Below are 17,666 nucleotides of genomic sequence, written 5' to 3'. Positions count from 1 at the left end.
GGTGAACTGGGAGCTGACACATAGCATACAGTATTAGGACTGAATCAAAGTTACTCAATGACAAAAAAATAAATAAGTATGCTTATATGTTCATAAAGTAAAAGTGTTAGTTGTTCAGTCATGTCCGACTCTTTGAGACACCATGGACTATAGCCCTCCAGGCTCCTCTGTCCATGGAATTCTCCAGGCAAGAATACTGGAGTGGGTAGCCATTCCCTTCTCTAGGGGATATTTCCAACACAGGAATCGAAGCCATGTCTCCTACACTGCAGGCAGATTCTTTACTGTCTGAGCCACCAGGGAAGCCCCAAATGTTCATCATGCAAGTAAATTTCTGAAATATGCTTTACATTAATTAATACTTAAGAATAAAATACCATTTTGAGTTTTTCCTCCTGACTGACCTCAAATACCCTTGACAAAGAAATAGCATTCCTACATATTTTACACCTAGTTCTTAGGTTGACTATAAATGACCACATATAAACCTTGTGAGGAGCAAACTGAACAAAGTTTATAGATATGTCTAAAAATTATTAGACACAATTTAAGAACTTCTAAATTATATATGCTTAGATGATAAAATAGATGAACAGCCTCTTACACAGTATCTAATAAGAAACAATTTTATTATTATTATTATTTTATTCTTTGGGTCACACTGAATGGCATGTGGGATCTTAGGTCCCCGAGCAGGGATTGAACCCTTATACCCTGCATGGTAAGTGTGTGGAGTCTTAACAACTGGACCGTGAGGGAAATCCCTCATTGTCTAATTTTTATCAATGTTATCCTCAAGGACAACATTGGCTATCAATTTTCTTTTTCTTTTTGCTGCACTGTATGGCATGAGGGACCCTATATCCCAGGCCACGGATCTAACTGAGTCCCCTGCACTGGGAGCATGGAAGTCTCAACCATGGACACTGATACAAATGACAGAAGCTACTGGAAATAAAGAAAAGCCTTAACATGAAAGACTTGTAAAATGTTTATTTTTAAATGAGATTAATACCATTTTAATATAGGAGAGATGCCATCTTTATTTACAGGCTAATAAAAAAATACTAAAACTCAATGCAACTACATATGGTACATTTGTCAAAAATCCTATAGATTTGAGGCCAACCCTACATGGAAAACTGGGTAGCTGGGATAGCACATTACATAATAAGCACATCAGAAATATGCAACTTACACATGAATCAATATATTTTGTTTCTAAACATGAAAACAAAGTCTACAGTGGGGAGGAGGGGAGGGTAGAACCAGCACCAAAGAAACGCTGAGCTAACTTCTGACAACTGTTAAGTCAGCCAAAACCATTTGTTTATATTACCAAGGATCTCAAATTTTTCATGTCTTTTCAATCTGTGTTAAAGTCTCATAACCCAAATGCTGTTTGCCATCAAAGTCACAGACACTTAGAACTGTAGAAGTTAAATGTAAATATATACACACATACATACAACCCTCATACTCTTAAATTTTTTTTTCTCAGCTTTCTGTTTGTGTGTGCATCTGTATACTTTTTTTTTTTTTTTTTAACTGTAATGGCTTTGCAACAGTTCTCTCCTTATCTGGTTTTGTCCTAGAAATAAGTTTCTTTCCTACAAATGTGAAAACATAAAAACTGTTTCTCATTTACACCTTTGGAAAGAGTCTGTAATTCTCAGTTCATCTCCCAAAGACCATATATTCTAAAAGGAACTTTTAACCAAGTACTTTCTAAACACCAGATGGGAATCTCACAGTAATCCCTGAGCAACAGTGCTCTCACATAGGCTGCAAACCAAGGTGAAGCAGAAATGAAATGGGAACTGACCTCTGTAATTTTAAGCTAACTGGAACATTTTTCATTTTGCTTATCAGCCCAAGAAGGGAGTTTCTATCATAACCATCTCATACAACCCTTTACATTACACAGCGTCCTCATAGAAATGCCAACTCAAGGCTCTTAAAAAAACTCTTTATAGACATATTAGCTCTTGAAAATCAAAAGGCTTTGGTTAATATTTCCTAAGGATTCAGTCTTAGTAGATAAAAGATACTCTCTGAAAAACTGCCAAGGCCATCCCATCCTAGACAGTCTTTTAAAAAGATAAGAATAACATAGTTTCAAGTCACAACAAAAAAGCTTTCAGATATGTGACAATGGAAATTTTTTTTGACTGAATGAATACACTGGTTAAAATCCAGTTTATAGATCTCATATCATGCATGGGGGCATGTGCTAGAGTAGGGGGAATGCATGAGGAGGAAACATTTTTCTTTTAAGAGTCCTAGCCTGTCAGGAGCAAACAATAACATGTGGCTTCCTCATTCAGTTGTACAGTTAAATACTAGTTTTTGCTCAGAGGCAATATTATGCTAAAAGGTATTTTAATATCAGTAACCACATATACTACGAAGTGCATTTCCTATTACAAATTAACGTGGTGATATACAGATGAACAAAACTACCAAAACAAACCATAAATGAGTAACAGGTGAAACATAAAATTTATAAATAGCAAAACCACCAAATAAAGTATATACATTTTGTAGATTTACCTATGAACAAATATATAGTGCATCTAGGAAAGACAAGAGAATGTGTTTTGTATCACATAACATCTGAGTATTAGAAATGAGATACTGATAATACTCTAAAAGCCTTCTCCCAATTTATATTCCTTCAAATGTATATTCTTTAAAACAATGATATTGGCAAAACTATCATCTCTTCAAATGCAACGTTTCTCACTTTTCCCTGCAGGGTCCAGTGGCCTGCGGAACAGCACAGAAGAGAGCAGGCACTCCAAGCTTATTCCTGGGATAAGAGAAGTAGCAAATCTAGTTTGCATATGAAAAGCACTTTAGTCAAACTTAACACTGAAAAGCCAACCAAAAAGTTATCATATCAAAACGTGTTCACTTTATCCTGCCCACCACCAGTGCTTCAGATTTATAGATTATTGGCAAACCAGTTAGTTATCAATACTTTGAGAGAAAACTGCTGTTTGAATTAAATGTATCTCATTGACATAGTAATAAATTTGAGCTTTAACCGCCAGAAAAAAAACATACCTTTAAGTGCTAGGACTATCGCAATACAAACATTATGAACAACTCAAAATGTATAAAACTGCCTTTCGTGGATTCCAGAAAAAAAGCATTTGTGACTAAACATTAATAACATAATGCTCCAATACCGCGCACACAAATCAACATAATTGAGAACAGATATTTCACACTCATCTGCATTTCTTTTAAAAAACCTGAAAAGTACAATAACTGAAACTATTTCTAGTGCAGCATTGATTGATACAGGATTGCTTAAAGAAAACTATTCTGTACTGCGTGAATAACATTGAAAAGCAAACTCATTATAATAAATGATCATTAAGAACTGATTTAGACATCAGGAAGCACATTAAATTACAAAAAAACACTAAAACCATTCAGTTAAAAAACAAATTTAAGTCAAGCCTACATTTCTGCAATTCACTGAGTCAAGTTCTGTCCTTTGAAACATCACACTTAACATTCTGGAACATACGATATGAATTCATTTATTCTATTTAAAGGCTATTCCTTGAAAAAAAAAAAAAAAAATTCCAGTTAGCACTGTCCTTCTACTAAATGGAAAAGGAATCAAATAAAACAGCAGTGCTTCATTTGGTACTTCAGAGCCTAATACTATCCTTTTGGAAAACACATGCTTTGGTACTTTATAAATTTGAAGAAAATCAAAATTGCTTTTCATGCAATAGCTAATTATGGTATACTACAGAAAACAGGGAGTTTTATGCATTTAGAATTGTTCACATGAAGCCCTGAGGTACCCGCCTTTCATTTAGGCAATAAACAGCCTCCTTAAATCTTGTATAGTCTTTGTCACCATCTTCCCTAGTGCCCCAAATTCAGAATAGTCTGATTAACAATCTTGTCTGAAGATACAGTCAATTTAATAAGACTTTTTATGATACAGACTGTGTAGATCATCTAGTTTAGAAGCATTGTCTTCTAGAGGAGTTTCACTTGAAGCTCCTAGGTCTCCATTTTCGTGTCCATCAGTAACTGCCTTCTTATTAAATCCTGAAAGAGAAAATAAGCAGAAACTTCCTAATTAGAAAAAATCATACTTTTGTTGAGCAATAACAAAGGAAAGTCCACTGTTACTAATAATAGTAATATGAAGCAAATAATGGGGCCCTAGATTAATCAAGACAGCAATTTCTGACAAAGGAATGCTTCCTTATAGCAGATATCAAACACTGTACAAATGTTTTTAATATTATCTATTGGACTTATCTAAAAATTATATAAAATTTCCCACCAAATTATTCATGAAATTCAGAATTGATACACACAACTGCAGGATTCAATCAGTTCTACTTAACACAAATACCTATGGAACTGTACATTTTTCTTTCACATTTTGTTTTCAAATTATTTAACTTCAGCTCACCGAGGCACATACTAGTTTATTTACTAAATCTAACCTGTTGGTAAGACAATGTCCAGATAAAATTTAAAACTAATTTGGTTAATCTACAAAACAGATAACAGACTAGCAAATAAATGAAAGTTGACTATGAAATCTGCTTAGTGAGCTATGAAACATGGATACATGCTAAAAAGATAACCAATGGATACATTTCTTGTGATTTGTGATCAGTTAATAGTAACGTATCCTAAGAGTATACATGTTTGGTTATTTGGGTCACATTTTAAATGGTTTGCAATTTATATACGTGACAGGGAAACCCTTTAAAAAAGGCTCCGCTGCAAAAAGGAAGGGATAAGCCTTCTAATCCTGACCAAAAAAAAAAAAAACCAGAAGGTAAAAGAAAACAAAATCAAAAGAAAAGCAGCTCAATAGTGCAAGGTTTTGGCATACTGACACAATGGTTTTGTTCAAGAAGCACAGGGAGACCAAATGCGACTGCTGTCTTTGTACAGATACTTTACAACACATAGGCTCACCGAAAGGACAACAGTTCATCAGTCTGCTGTAACACTCTGTGCCACAAGTTCTCAAACTTTTTGATTTCAGGATGCCTTTATGCTCTTAAGAACTGAGAACTGCAAAGAGTTTTTTTTCATGTAGGTTTTTAATAGTAAGTGATGTAATGCCGTTTATCACATTAGTGATTAAAATTGAGAAATCTAAAAAAAAATTACTTTGTTAAAAATGGTAATAAACTCCATAAATGTTAACATAAGTATCTGTTTAGTGAAAATAATTCTAATTTCTAAAAACTTAGTCAGAGGAATGACACAATTTTGCAAGTATCTTTAATGTCTGGCTTTACATAAGACTGCTAGATTCTCATATCTGCTTTCACTCAATCAGTTAGAAGCACGTGAAAAAGTTCACTTCTCGTAGATGTATAACTCTGAAGAGGGGAGAGTAACTTAGCCTTTTCAAATAACTGTCAATATTCTTCTTTGATATTATACCAAAATTTACAATATAGAATCTAAAACTATATCAAAGAACTTTCACACTCGGATGCATTAAAATCATTTGTCTGCCTTGCACTTTTGAATGGCTCTTTCACCCAAGCAGGATTCAGTAATATCACACGCTGGTCATTTCAAAAGTATTAGATCCCTGAGTTATGCAACAATTGCAAAAGCTGACACATTTCATTTTACTGTATCAAAAAAATCATACTCATTAATATCACCACCAATCTTATTAGAAAAGCTCTTTAACTGTCAAGCTCATGGTGGTTGATATGTGTTTTACAAAATTCTGATTTCCACTTGAAAGTTCACATTTTACCACTGGCAATAAATACTGTCAGTTGTTCTTGAAGTGATGGATTCACCTTGTTCATTTTAAAGAAAACAGCTACCAAATAGTCTGAACAACCATAATTTGTCATTCTTTCAAGTAAAAATTGTCATCCATGAAAAGAATGGCTCATTCAGCTAGCAAATTAATCACTTACGTACTTTTCCTCAAGACTAGCATCTTAGTCCAGCATATAAACTCAATGCTATGCATACTTCCCATTTCGTCACACAGAATAATTAAAAAGTCATATACTCAACATTTAATAAAATGAATACCTTTTACTATTTTACAGAGGATATTCTTAAGAAACTGGCATTTGCTTCTTTTTTATTCTGAGCAGATGACAAGGAAGAACACAGTGATCACTAGTAAAGCAGTGCTACTTGCCTTGACTCATACTAAGGCACCAACGGTTTTACCACCACTGGTTCTGTACCATCAGTGTAAGTATCAACACAGGACAAACAATGCCTTAGTATTTATTAGTATGAAAAGTTTGGATCTCAGAACTCCCTGAAAGGTCTCAGGGTCCCCTACAGATCTATGGATCACAATTTAAGCACCAGGCCTCCATATAAAAGTGCTAGAATTGTTCTTTAAAATATGTATAGATGATAGTAAAGGAACTAAACCCAACATCCTCAAGATTACATATCCTGATTCCAATAACAATCATGAGATAACAGTCTAATTACTTATTCAAATTCAGCCTGTAAAATCATTGCATTATGAGAGAAGAATGTGCATTAAAACAGCAAGATGTTAAGATGTATCTACTCTAAAAGGCATGTGGCCTTTGTTTCTGTCTAGAAAACTTGAATTTTATTTATATTTCAAGGATTAGCTATAGTTTAGTAACTGTTCATATATTTGTCCAAGGTGAATCTAGAAGAACTGACATGTAAATAAAATATTGGCATAATTACTGGTGTATAATAAAGCTATAATTTAGCAAGGGAAAGCTATCTACTCTGTTAATGCTGGTTTCCCCATCATTAAAACAGTGTTACAAAGAACATCTAAGTCTTTTATATTTTTTAAGTTTATTGAGAGTAAATACATTAATTATAACGTTCACGGTGATTTTTACCTTGTAACATTTTGATTTCCCCACTTGTATCTTTACAACTAGCACCAGGATTACTACTTCCCTCTAATTCATCAAGGTACAAACGGTAACGATGTCCACTCTCATCTTCATACTCTACATTTTCATCGTCAGAATCCACTTCAGGAGCCACGTAAACTACTTCAAATTCAATCTCTCCTCTCTAAAATGGGGGAAAGAAAATGAGAAAACCAAGTTACTGTAACTTTAAAAGATTTCCAAATTCTCCGGGGTGAGAAGCAACAGTTGGGCCTCAGATGTAGCTCCTTTCAAGACAACAAATAGTGAAATTTTAGACTCTCAAGAGGTACACATAATTTCCTTTCAGTACTACAGATCTTTCTCCTGATCAAAATATTTTCCCCAAAAGACCTAAAACAAAAAAGGATGATTATTCAATTTACAGAATTTCAGAACAAAATGTTCAGCTTAAAAGTCATTTTGTCATTTTATACTTTACATAGTAGCAATTCAGAAAATCTATCTAATAGTCAGATATTAAAGTCGCACCTAAGGGCACCACACAAACTTTTCTTTGACTAATTCAAGAAACCTCTACACAATGATTTCTTGTTTCTTACTCAATAGGTCTTGAGCATTTCCTTAACTGTCACTGAGAGCCAGACATAGTTGTTGGTCAAGGTATTCTGTTGAGTAATAATACCAATTACTGTGTGTATTGTTCAAAATTATATCCTTCAATTCTCAGAACAACTCTATTGTAGTCCCCTGTACATGAATGAGAAACCCGAGTGAGTCCTGGAGAGGGCTGATAACTCTCAATAAGATGAACAAGTAAAATAGAAAAACAGAAATTGACTCCGAAGTCCTTCCTCTTTCTCTCCTATACTAGACTAAATGTGTAATATTTATATTTTATTCTTTAATAACAACTTAATGTTCAAGTAAAAAGTTATAGATTTTATGTTAAAAAAATTCCGAGCTATAATTGTCACTTAATAAGAGACTACAATCACTACACACAAGACCAGTGTTTGCAATTCTCTGAAAATTATGGCCTGCCTTTGCTCAAAAGAAAGCATGCCTTTTTTTTTTAAATTGCTACCCACTAAGTCTCTTTGGTGCTCCTCTTTCCCAGCAGTTTAAGGTTATCCTTCAGAACTTTAACATGTGTTCAGCATTTCCATAAAATTTTGTATCTCATGAACTGCCTGTTTATGTCCCCTTTGCCTCAGCAGCCATTCATCCCACTCTTACACTACAGGATGACAGCCAAGTTGGACTGAGAAAACACCAACTTAAAGAAACTAGGGCTGCATTCTTAAATCTCCCTCATCAGATAATGCTTTAAAAAAAACACTTGGAGAGTTGGTAAAAGCAGTGTGTTAGTCACTCAGTCATGTCCAACTCTATACGACCCCATGGACTGTACTATCCATGGAATTCTCCAGGCAAGAATCCTGGGGTGGGTAGCCATTTCCTTCTCCAGGGGATCTTTCCAACCCAAGGATTGAATCTGGGTCTCCCACATTGTAGTGGTCTTCAGTAAAGTTCTTTAGATGACAGAATCAGGTCTGTGGTAGCTTTCATGAAGAAACAGATTTTAGGTTTAATATGAGGAAGAGCTTTCTAAAAATCAGCAGTCTAAAACAATGAAATAGACTGCATTATCACCAACAAGTCCTCCCTTTAATACTGAATACAATTATTTCCCAGGTGGCACAGTAGTAACGAATCCCCCTGCCAATGAAGGAGATGCAAGAGACGTGGGCTCGATCCCTGGGTCGGGAAGATCCCCTGGCATAGGAACTGGCAACCCACTCCAGTATTCTTGCCTGGAAAATTCCATGGTCAGAGGAGTCTGGTGGGTCCATTGGGTCGCAAAGAGTCAGACACAACTGAACATGCAACACACACACATTCATTTAGTGATACTGTAGTTATTTATGCATTAAGTAGAATTAAACTAAATGAGCTAGAAATTCACTTTCAATTCTGAAATTAAAGTCTGCTCTGGCATACTATACTGATGATCCAATGAACATCTCAATGTACTAACCAACACCTCTCTAATTCCCTCATACCTATTCTTGAAAGAAAAAACAAAACATTTTTTATATCTTAATTTTTCTGGATAACAAATATGACTCCTGTATATGAATCTCAATTCTTTAATCTATTTGTTCTGCAATCTTGAGCAAATTAATTTCTAAGAACTTTATTTCACTCATTTTAAATAAGAGGGCTGGTTAAAAGATTTCTAACAATGCTTGACTTCTAACATTTACAACTGTAAAATCAATCTACTTCCAGCATTGTTTTTTCTATAATACTTCATATCTATATAGTGTTTTAGTCATTAATGATGTTTTGCTTTCCAAGAACCAAGTCCTGTTCTGAACACTTTATATGTATTAACATACTTAATCCTTCCAGCTCTCAGATGAGGACACTGCAACACTAAGGACTTAAGTAACTTGCTCAAAGCTATACAGCTGTGAAGAAGAGCAAACAAAATCTTTTTCAGTAAATCTGGCTGAATGTCTTCTATAAAAGGGTCAAGTCAAAGGAAACTAGTATCTATAGATAAACACTTTACTACCTGAGAAAACTCCTCGGGAAGTTATCATCTATTCAATAGACTCAAAAAGGAACAATGGAGAGATCCAATTTTAATTATATAAAGGGAACTTACCTGCTGGGAAAGAATGGTTACAGCTTCTTTATGCTTTGTGTCCCGGAGGTTAACTCCATTAACAGCCAGAATAGCATCTCCAACGTGCAGCCCTCCACATCTATCAGCAGGTTGCCCTGGGTGGATCTCAGAAATGAGGATTGGAACACCATGCTCCTTTCCACCCTAGTCAAAAAAAAAAAAAAAGCAGCAAACTAGTTTACCTTTGTATAGTCACACACTATTCTGATAAAATATTTTTCTAAAAACATTTCAATAAGCACCTATACTGTCTCTATAAATGCTGAGTGATATCCTATTTGCTACTTAGGTAATGGTAAATCAAACTATCATGAATATCAAAGAGTTACCTCTAAGTAAAATGATTAATAATATATATGTGCTTTTTAAAATGCATTACAGAAAAAAAAAATAAATAAATAAAATAAAATGCATTACAGAATTAAAAAAAAAAACCCTGAAAAACCAAAAGAACAATTGGCTTAACTCTCTTTTAAACATAAATATTTTATGTATTAGTAGTCCATAGTATTATCAGATTTTATCAAACCTAAGTCCCAATGAACCATAAGAAAAAAACCATTATTTTATGTTCCACAAAAATAACTATAAGATGAATCTGAATTTCACAGACGTTAAAATGTGAAAAAATATGCAATGCAAAATTAATGAAATACAGCATTTGGTACCTTTCACTTTCTAGCTGTAATCATAATTATGTGTGTGTCTTATTTCTCTTACTAAACTTATGCTGTTTGAGGGAAGTATACTCAAAAAGGTAGGTATATTCAATAAAGATCTATTAGATAAACTTTTTATTATAAGAAACATTTCTACAGTAAACAATACCAGAAAGTACATAAACTTCTGCAGTGACTAAGTATAAAAAGCCAGCTTATTTATTGATTTGGAACAAAGCACTGTTCCAAATAGTTCAGGTCCAACTCTGTGCGACCCCTGAGAGACAGCAGCCCACCAGGCACCCCCGTCCCTAGGATTCTCCAGGCAAGAACACTGGAGTGGGTTGCCATTTCCTTCTCCAACGCATGAAAGTGAAAAGTGAAGTGAAGTCGCTCAGTCCTGTCTGACTCTTAGCGACTCCATGGACTGCAGCCTACCAGGCTCTTCCGTCCATGGGATTTTCCAAAATGCTCTAGTTATATGTATTTCAAAATAGATTGCTCTCAAGAAGGCTGTCTAAGACAACTGTAATGGAATCAACATTTAAAAAGAGGAATACTTGGACCAAGAGCCAGTGAAATCTGACAGCCAAGAAATGAGACAAGAGAAAGACAGCAAATACTCTAGAGAAAAGAACAATACAATCTGGGGTCATTTAACACAGAACAAAAGAGTCCTATCCAATCCCAAAGGCTCTTACAGGCATCACAGGATGTGGTGCAGAACTACGATATGAGTCATAATGAAAATGATAAACAATGATTACTGAAAAAATACTTTAAAGTAATACTTAACAGTTATTAGGAAGATTTCCATACCAAAAAAAAAAGTGTTTACACAAAAGTGCTATTACCCATGGGGATAAATTTAGTTATTTAGAAAATATATTCGGAATACTTTATCTCCCAATGATGTTCAACAAAGGAGTGTGATTATACTAGAGAAGTGTAGAGAAAAGGAGACTGGAAGCACTACTTCTTACTGTAATTGAAATGCCAAGGCCTTCATGATCTTCCTTAAGGAGGAGAACTTTTCTAATTGGACCAACACCTTGGCTTTTCTTTAAAGAGTCTTGATCCTTGTTGGAGAAAAAAAAAAGAAGAAAAATTAGTAGTACTTAAACTGTATACCATATAGAGTAACTTGCTTTTAGAAATGTTTGTTTTCCTGTAATGGATACACAGTATAATGTTAAGAAAGTAATCAACAGATAACATGGAAAAAAAAAAAAAAAACAGATAACATGGGAAAGCAAAAATAGTGGTTCTATTAATATAGTGAATGTACATGATTTTCTCACCCTCTTGTTAATTTCTTTAATATTTATACGTGACATTACAAAAGAAACTACTGCCATGAACTGATAAATAATATCTTTAAGAAATAAAAGGAGGCAACTTTAGCTTCACTGGAAAATTGCTTTAAGATCTATAACCATTTCAACTGATTTACAGAACTGAAAAAACAAAATGTCAATTGGTCATTAACTCTTTTTCATTTCTTTGAACTCTGGAATCTACCTCTTAACTAAAGGACCTTGCTCCACCAATAATTCTTTCTCTGGGACCTTTACTTTTTACCTCTCTCTACAAGCTCCTTCCCCAAAATGAAAAAATGCCAAGCCTAACCAAGCTATAAAACACAGACCACGTACAAACACAAAACATATAAAAACCCTTAAACTATCCACAATCGTGGCTACCTTCTATCCACCCTCCATCTTTCCTGAACCTTTACACAAGTTAATCCTCACTGTCGTTACTTCCTTGCCTCCCATATTCAGTAAGTACTCCAACCCGTAATTAGGGTTCTGCTCCACCTGCTCCACCGAAGCTGTCTTCTCTGCAGTCACTGGTAACCAATGTGGCTGCTTCCACTGAATACTCTTTAGTCACTGCCCTTTTGAACCCTGCAGAAGTTGATACTGTTCACAGTCCCCTCCCTGAAACCTCTTTTCTTTGGTGTCCATTACACGTTGGTGTACATTACATTACATGGGTTTGGGTGGACTTGGGGAGTTGGTGACGGACAGGGAGGCCTGGCGTGCTGCGGTTCATAGGGTTGCAGAGTCGGACACGACTGAGCGACTGAACTGAACTGAACCATTACACTACTTTCCTAGAAGGCCCATATCTGACAGCTCTATCTCAGGCTTCTGTCTTTGGTGATTCATTTCCTTCCCTGAATCCTTAGTGGTTTCCTTCCATCTTTTTACTTTCTCTATACTTTTCCTGGGTGACTTAATCAATCCCATGGCTTCAACAGATGATTTACCTAGTAATCTTCAACTCAAGAGTTCTCTCTAGAATTCTAGAGTCATATATATAATTGGATATAAACTGGCTGTCCACTGGCACCTCAAACACTACATGTCTAAAACTGATATCATCTTTCTACCAAAACCTTCCTTTCCCTATATTTGGTTTATCAATGCATGCCATCATCTCACTCGATTGCCCAAACCAAAACTGAGACTTTCCTTCTTACTCACCTACTTAACCAAAAGCAACTAGTCACTAACTCCTTTTGATTCTAATTCTCTCAAACCTGTTCTTCTTCTGATCCCTTTCTCCTCATTATCTTTCTACATGTATTTCTCTGATTTCAACTAGGCCCTCTTCCAATATATCCTCCTCACTACCCAAAGCAACTGTCAAACAAATGCTAACTCTTATTAAGTCCACTATTTTATTTTAAAATCCTGACCATCAGGTTAAGATTCAAATGCCTTTATTTAGCATAAGATAACATTTACCATCTGGCCACTGCCTAGAAGTTAATGGGAACCAAGAGAACCCCAAGAAGACAATGGCGCGAGCGCTTACTGCAGTCACCACTCCTCTCCCATGGACGCCACATACATATCAATTCTTCTTACAATTATCTTTTCAAAGGCAACAAATAATTTTACTATTCGAGGCCAGGCTTTACCTGATACTAAAATATGTGATCCACTGGACAGGAATTAGATACGATTTTATTATATTAAGGCTTATACCATTAGGCTGCTGTTGCAGTGAAATTTAATACATTTTTATGTAGGTAGAAAGAAAAGCTCCTGTACAGTGGTGGCTACAGAAACAGACAACTGGACACAGATCTCAAATTCCAGCTTAATCCAAAACCAAACAGGTATAAATGTTAGCTTGGAAACAATATATAAAGCTAGTTACCAAGAGTCCCCTTATAAAGAACTACCCCCCAATTTTTGCCAATTTATCAATACACTCTGCTAAGCTTAGAACTTCTGTAAACATGCCTAATCGAGATCCAGGAAAATTCTGAAATATGAGCTGAAGCAACATGCATCTGCTATCAATAGTTCAGTGTCTTCAGAAATACCATTTTTGGGGTATTAGTGTAGGAGCTATATGGGCAGCTGAAACCTTAAATATGTATCTATTTTAAAATAAGTTTAATCCCACTTTCACTTTTAAATAAAGGTTTCAAATTCTACTAGAATTCTTAAAAATGCAACGGACTTGTGATTAAAGAAAGGACAAGACTGAGTGAGAAACAGTAGCAAAGCAAACATACATGGCCTGGTGGAGCATGCATCGGTCGCTTCAGGTCATTGCGTCCTCTACAGGCTCTGATCACAGTTTTGTGACGATGCAAGTGTATTTCAGCTTCCAACTGGTTCCAAAGCTTATCATGAGCAGGTCCCTTCATATCTCGTCCAAGTAGCTGTATTTGTTGGACTCTTCATTTGGGAAAAGAATTTAGTTAGTTTTTCATTATATATATATATGTATATATACACACATACATACATACACACATATACATAAATATATATAAAGTGTTCAGAAGAATTACTGAACACAAGTAGCTTTCACATAAATTTAATTTAGTAATGAAACTAATAGGAATTTCCTGATGTCTCTCAGATTTATAAAGACACAAAAAATTCTGAAAAAGACAGGTGTCTTCAAGGGAAAACTAGTTTTAAAAAAAGAATGACTATGACCTTCTTTAATCACATACTTTAGTTCATATACATCTTAGAAACAATTTAGGAGGCTAATGTCAACATGTTTCATGTCTTCCCTGCAATCATACTGGTCTTCAGATGAGGCTAACTGTACAAAACATTTTTCCAATGACAGTTTCTTTTTACAAAATGATTACTTTTTTAAATGTGGTAAAATTATTAGAAATGTGTACTCTGAGATAATGTAAATTATTTTTATTTGTTCCACATCAATTCTTAATACATTAAACCAACAAGCACAAAATTATTTAGTAATAGTGAATCACCAGAGTTTGTGAATAATTTACCATAAAAGTTAATGAAAGCAGAACTCTATATTATGATAAAATCACTGTCATTCCAATATGTTTTTGAGGGACAAGAGAGACTGGGTTTCAATGATCACACAAAGAATTCCTACGAAAGTCCTGCTGTACGTGGGAATATCATCTGTTATGGTGTGAAGACAGGAAATGGTGAAAAGTATAGCTCTATGAGTCGTTAGCATTTCACAGTAATTTACTAGCAGTGTGTATGTCAACCAGAAACACCTATTTAGTATGGCTAACTAAATCTGCAACATGTAATGCTATGAAGTTAACAACAGTAAGCTACAATCAACCATAAAATCACTTTTATATAAAGATTAATATATTGTTTACTAAAAGGGGTAAAGTCCACCTCTGTAACTATGCACTTGGTTACCTAAGAGCTCAAGGGTACAATGGTACCCATTTTCCACACACCTTCCTGCCAGTTCCTTATCCAAGTACTTGGCAGCCAGTCTTGCCCCATAAACTTCAGCCTGGAGAACAGCTATATGTCTGCGAAGGGCTTCATTCTCTTTTCTCAATAACTTCACTTCAGCTTCAAGCTGAGCTTCTTTCATTTTCTCTTTTTTGTTTGCTTCGAGTTCTCTCTCCTGTTGCAATTTTTAAAAAATGCAATGAAAATACTTTCAAGACTCTCTAGCAATAGACCATGCTCCTTAAAAGACACAAAAGCACACAATCTATGATACCAACGATGAAAGCATATGATAAAAATTACCACTTTATTTCTATAAAATGGAGCACAATGATTTGGATCCAGTTTTTTCAAAACTAATACCAGAGGTGTTAGAACCACTTCTAGGTAAGATAACATAGCTTGAGGCATCCTGATCCTGAGGATACTAAGATTAGTAGCCTTCTCTAAGCACATGTTATCATATACTAATAGTAATGGCTTCAATGGATAATTGAATCTACTCTCTACATTCTAAAATGACTCTAAAACTAGACTAAAATAATCACTCTGGTGACTGTGCCCAAACATTTCATTAACTTTAATGCAGCAATTCTATAAACTATAAATTCGGTTACAAAGAGAAACATTTTTAAGCCAATTTATCTTAGAGGATTGTAAGAAACTTACAATGCTTAAATTAGAACAGATATTCCAATTTTTTAAAAACATTTTATGGTAATGGAGAAATGCTGGTAATAACTGCATTAAAAATATTTACACATTAAAAAATGTCAATATAGAGAACAGACTTGTGGTTGCCAAGAGGGAGGGGGAGAATGAGAGGGACGGATGGGGAGTCTGGTGTTAGTAGATGCAAGCTATTACATTTAGAATGGATAAACAACAAGGTCCTACTGTGCAGCACAGGGATCTTTATCTAACCTCCTGGGATAAACCACAATGGAAAAAAACATAAAAGAGTAAATATATACATGTGTATAACTGAGTCATTTTGTGGCACAGCAGAAATTAGCACAACATTGTAAATCAACTGTACTTAAATAAAAAATATAGCTTATGGGAAAACTAACTATAGATAAGTATATCCATGATGCAGATTATCACTGAACTCTGGGATCTGGAATGAATCATCTATTTGTCCAAATGTTAAAGTGACTGAAGAACTGTTTTCTGAGACAAAATACTGGCCTCCCTTGCCTACTATGAGGTTGGATAGATATCCATTTTTATCTCTCAAAAAAGGATGCTATCCTTTGCTTCACTTAGTAGATAACTCATATATATGAATTTATAGGTGTCAGCCAGAGAATATAACCTTAAGGTTTTTGCCACCAAGTTTTTATCACCAACTCACATGTGAGAGAAATAATTTTCAATATACTTTCAAAGTATAAAGTACGGTGTACCTACTCCTATACATCAAGGGTTACAAATCTAAATACCTTTGGGATCCAAGCACAGAATAGGCAGGTAGGTACAAAGGAAAGCGGAGGGGAAAACAGAAGGTAAAAATCCTGCCTAAAGACAGTCAAATTCAAATCTGAACTCACAGACACACACACAGTAGGACTAAATAAACCTTTCTGAGAGTTGGATGTGGGCCCTGAGAGATCTTTTAAATGTTATTTTTGGATCAAGAGAACCATCCCAAATTTGAGTGGAAGTGTTTACTGACTTACAGCACTACTTTCACAGATTCGTTAATGTACAGAATCTATAAATCCTGTGAAAATGTAGTTATATTTACTGATGACATGCAGAAGACACTGTTCACTACACCATGTCCCCCTTTAGGAGATTTAAATAAAGCTCCACCTCAGCACCAGGAAGAATGCTTCTCTTGAGTGAATGGCACAGGATATTGTTTCTAATATTCGAGTAGTGAATACTGTAATTATTTCCCTTTTACTATAAATAATAAACTGAGAGAAGGAAATGGCAACCCACTCCAGTATTCTTGCCTGGAGAATCCCATGGACAGGAGCCTGGCAGGCTACAGTCCATGGGGTTACAAGAGTCAGATGCAACTTAAGAGACTAAACCACCAGAGAAAGACTACCCTGAATTTGGCAGCAAGTCACAACTGTCCTTAAGATTTCTTTTTTTTTTCCCCCTGATAGAAAAAGAAAACACTTGGAAAATGAAAATAATAAATTTTATATTCAAATGTAAAAAAAAATAATAAACTGAGAAACAAATGTAAGCAAACTTTTAACAATTAATGGAATGTATTTTGATACTAATTTTGATGTCTGCTTTGATCTACTGTTTTAACAAAAGCATATCAATATACAATATATTTAAACATCAATATATGATATATTCAAATACAAGGCAGTGAGTACCACCATCTTAAAAACAATAAAAAAAATATATAGCCTAAAATGAATGACAATTACCAAATGCTGAATATACTTATCACTTCCTTGATTAAACTTTTGTCATTATGTATGTGATAAGAAGGAAGATTAGCATGCTTTTTCAACTTCTATAAAAAAACAAATGTAACAACCAGAACACAATTGTCTAGATTTTTTCTTTTTAATTTGAAGAACTAATAATCTAGAATCCTTCTTTTACAACAACTTTGGAACTCTTAAAATCTCAATTTATTTCAGAATCTCTTTCCTAAAAGGGCAGGTTATCAGTTCCAAAAGAAACCATGGTTCGGACAACATGAACAAAGTCTTTTTAAATGACATTTATG

The 17,666-nt window shown here is 34.7% G+C and overlaps 1 protein-coding gene across 2 annotated transcripts in view; it reads right to left on the bottom strand.

Annotated features, from left to right (window-relative positions):
- Positions 1-978: 978 nt before the first annotated feature.
- The window catches only part of GOPC (golgi associated PDZ and coiled-coil motif containing), a 40,048-nt gene continuing 23,360 nt past the window's right edge, over positions 979-17,666 (bottom strand). For both annotated transcript variants that reach the window (XM_027551125.1, XM_027551126.1), the window contains 6 exons: positions 14,956-15,131; positions 13,774-13,939; positions 11,219-11,314; positions 9,556-9,720; positions 6,882-7,062; positions 979-4,080 (listed from right to left, as the gene is read on the bottom strand). In XM_027551125.1, the coding sequence (XP_027406926.1) occupies positions 3,950-4,080; positions 6,882-7,062; positions 9,556-9,720; positions 11,219-11,314; positions 13,774-13,939; positions 14,956-15,131 (915 nt within the window). In that variant the 3' untranslated portion in view covers positions 979-3,949. The remainder of the gene's footprint in view (positions 4,081-6,881; positions 7,063-9,555; positions 9,721-11,218; positions 11,315-13,773; positions 13,940-14,955; positions 15,132-17,666) is intronic.

The sequence above is a fragment of the Bos indicus x Bos taurus genome, chromosome 9 (assembly GCF_003369695.1).
Source record: "Bos indicus x Bos taurus breed Angus x Brahman F1 hybrid chromosome 9, Bos_hybrid_MaternalHap_v2.0, whole genome shotgun sequence".
NCBI lineage: Eukaryota > Metazoa > Chordata > Mammalia > Artiodactyla > Bovidae > Bos > Bos indicus x Bos taurus.
Note: the sequence above shows the minus strand (reverse complement) of the source record. Positions and strands in the feature narration are given on the sequence as shown.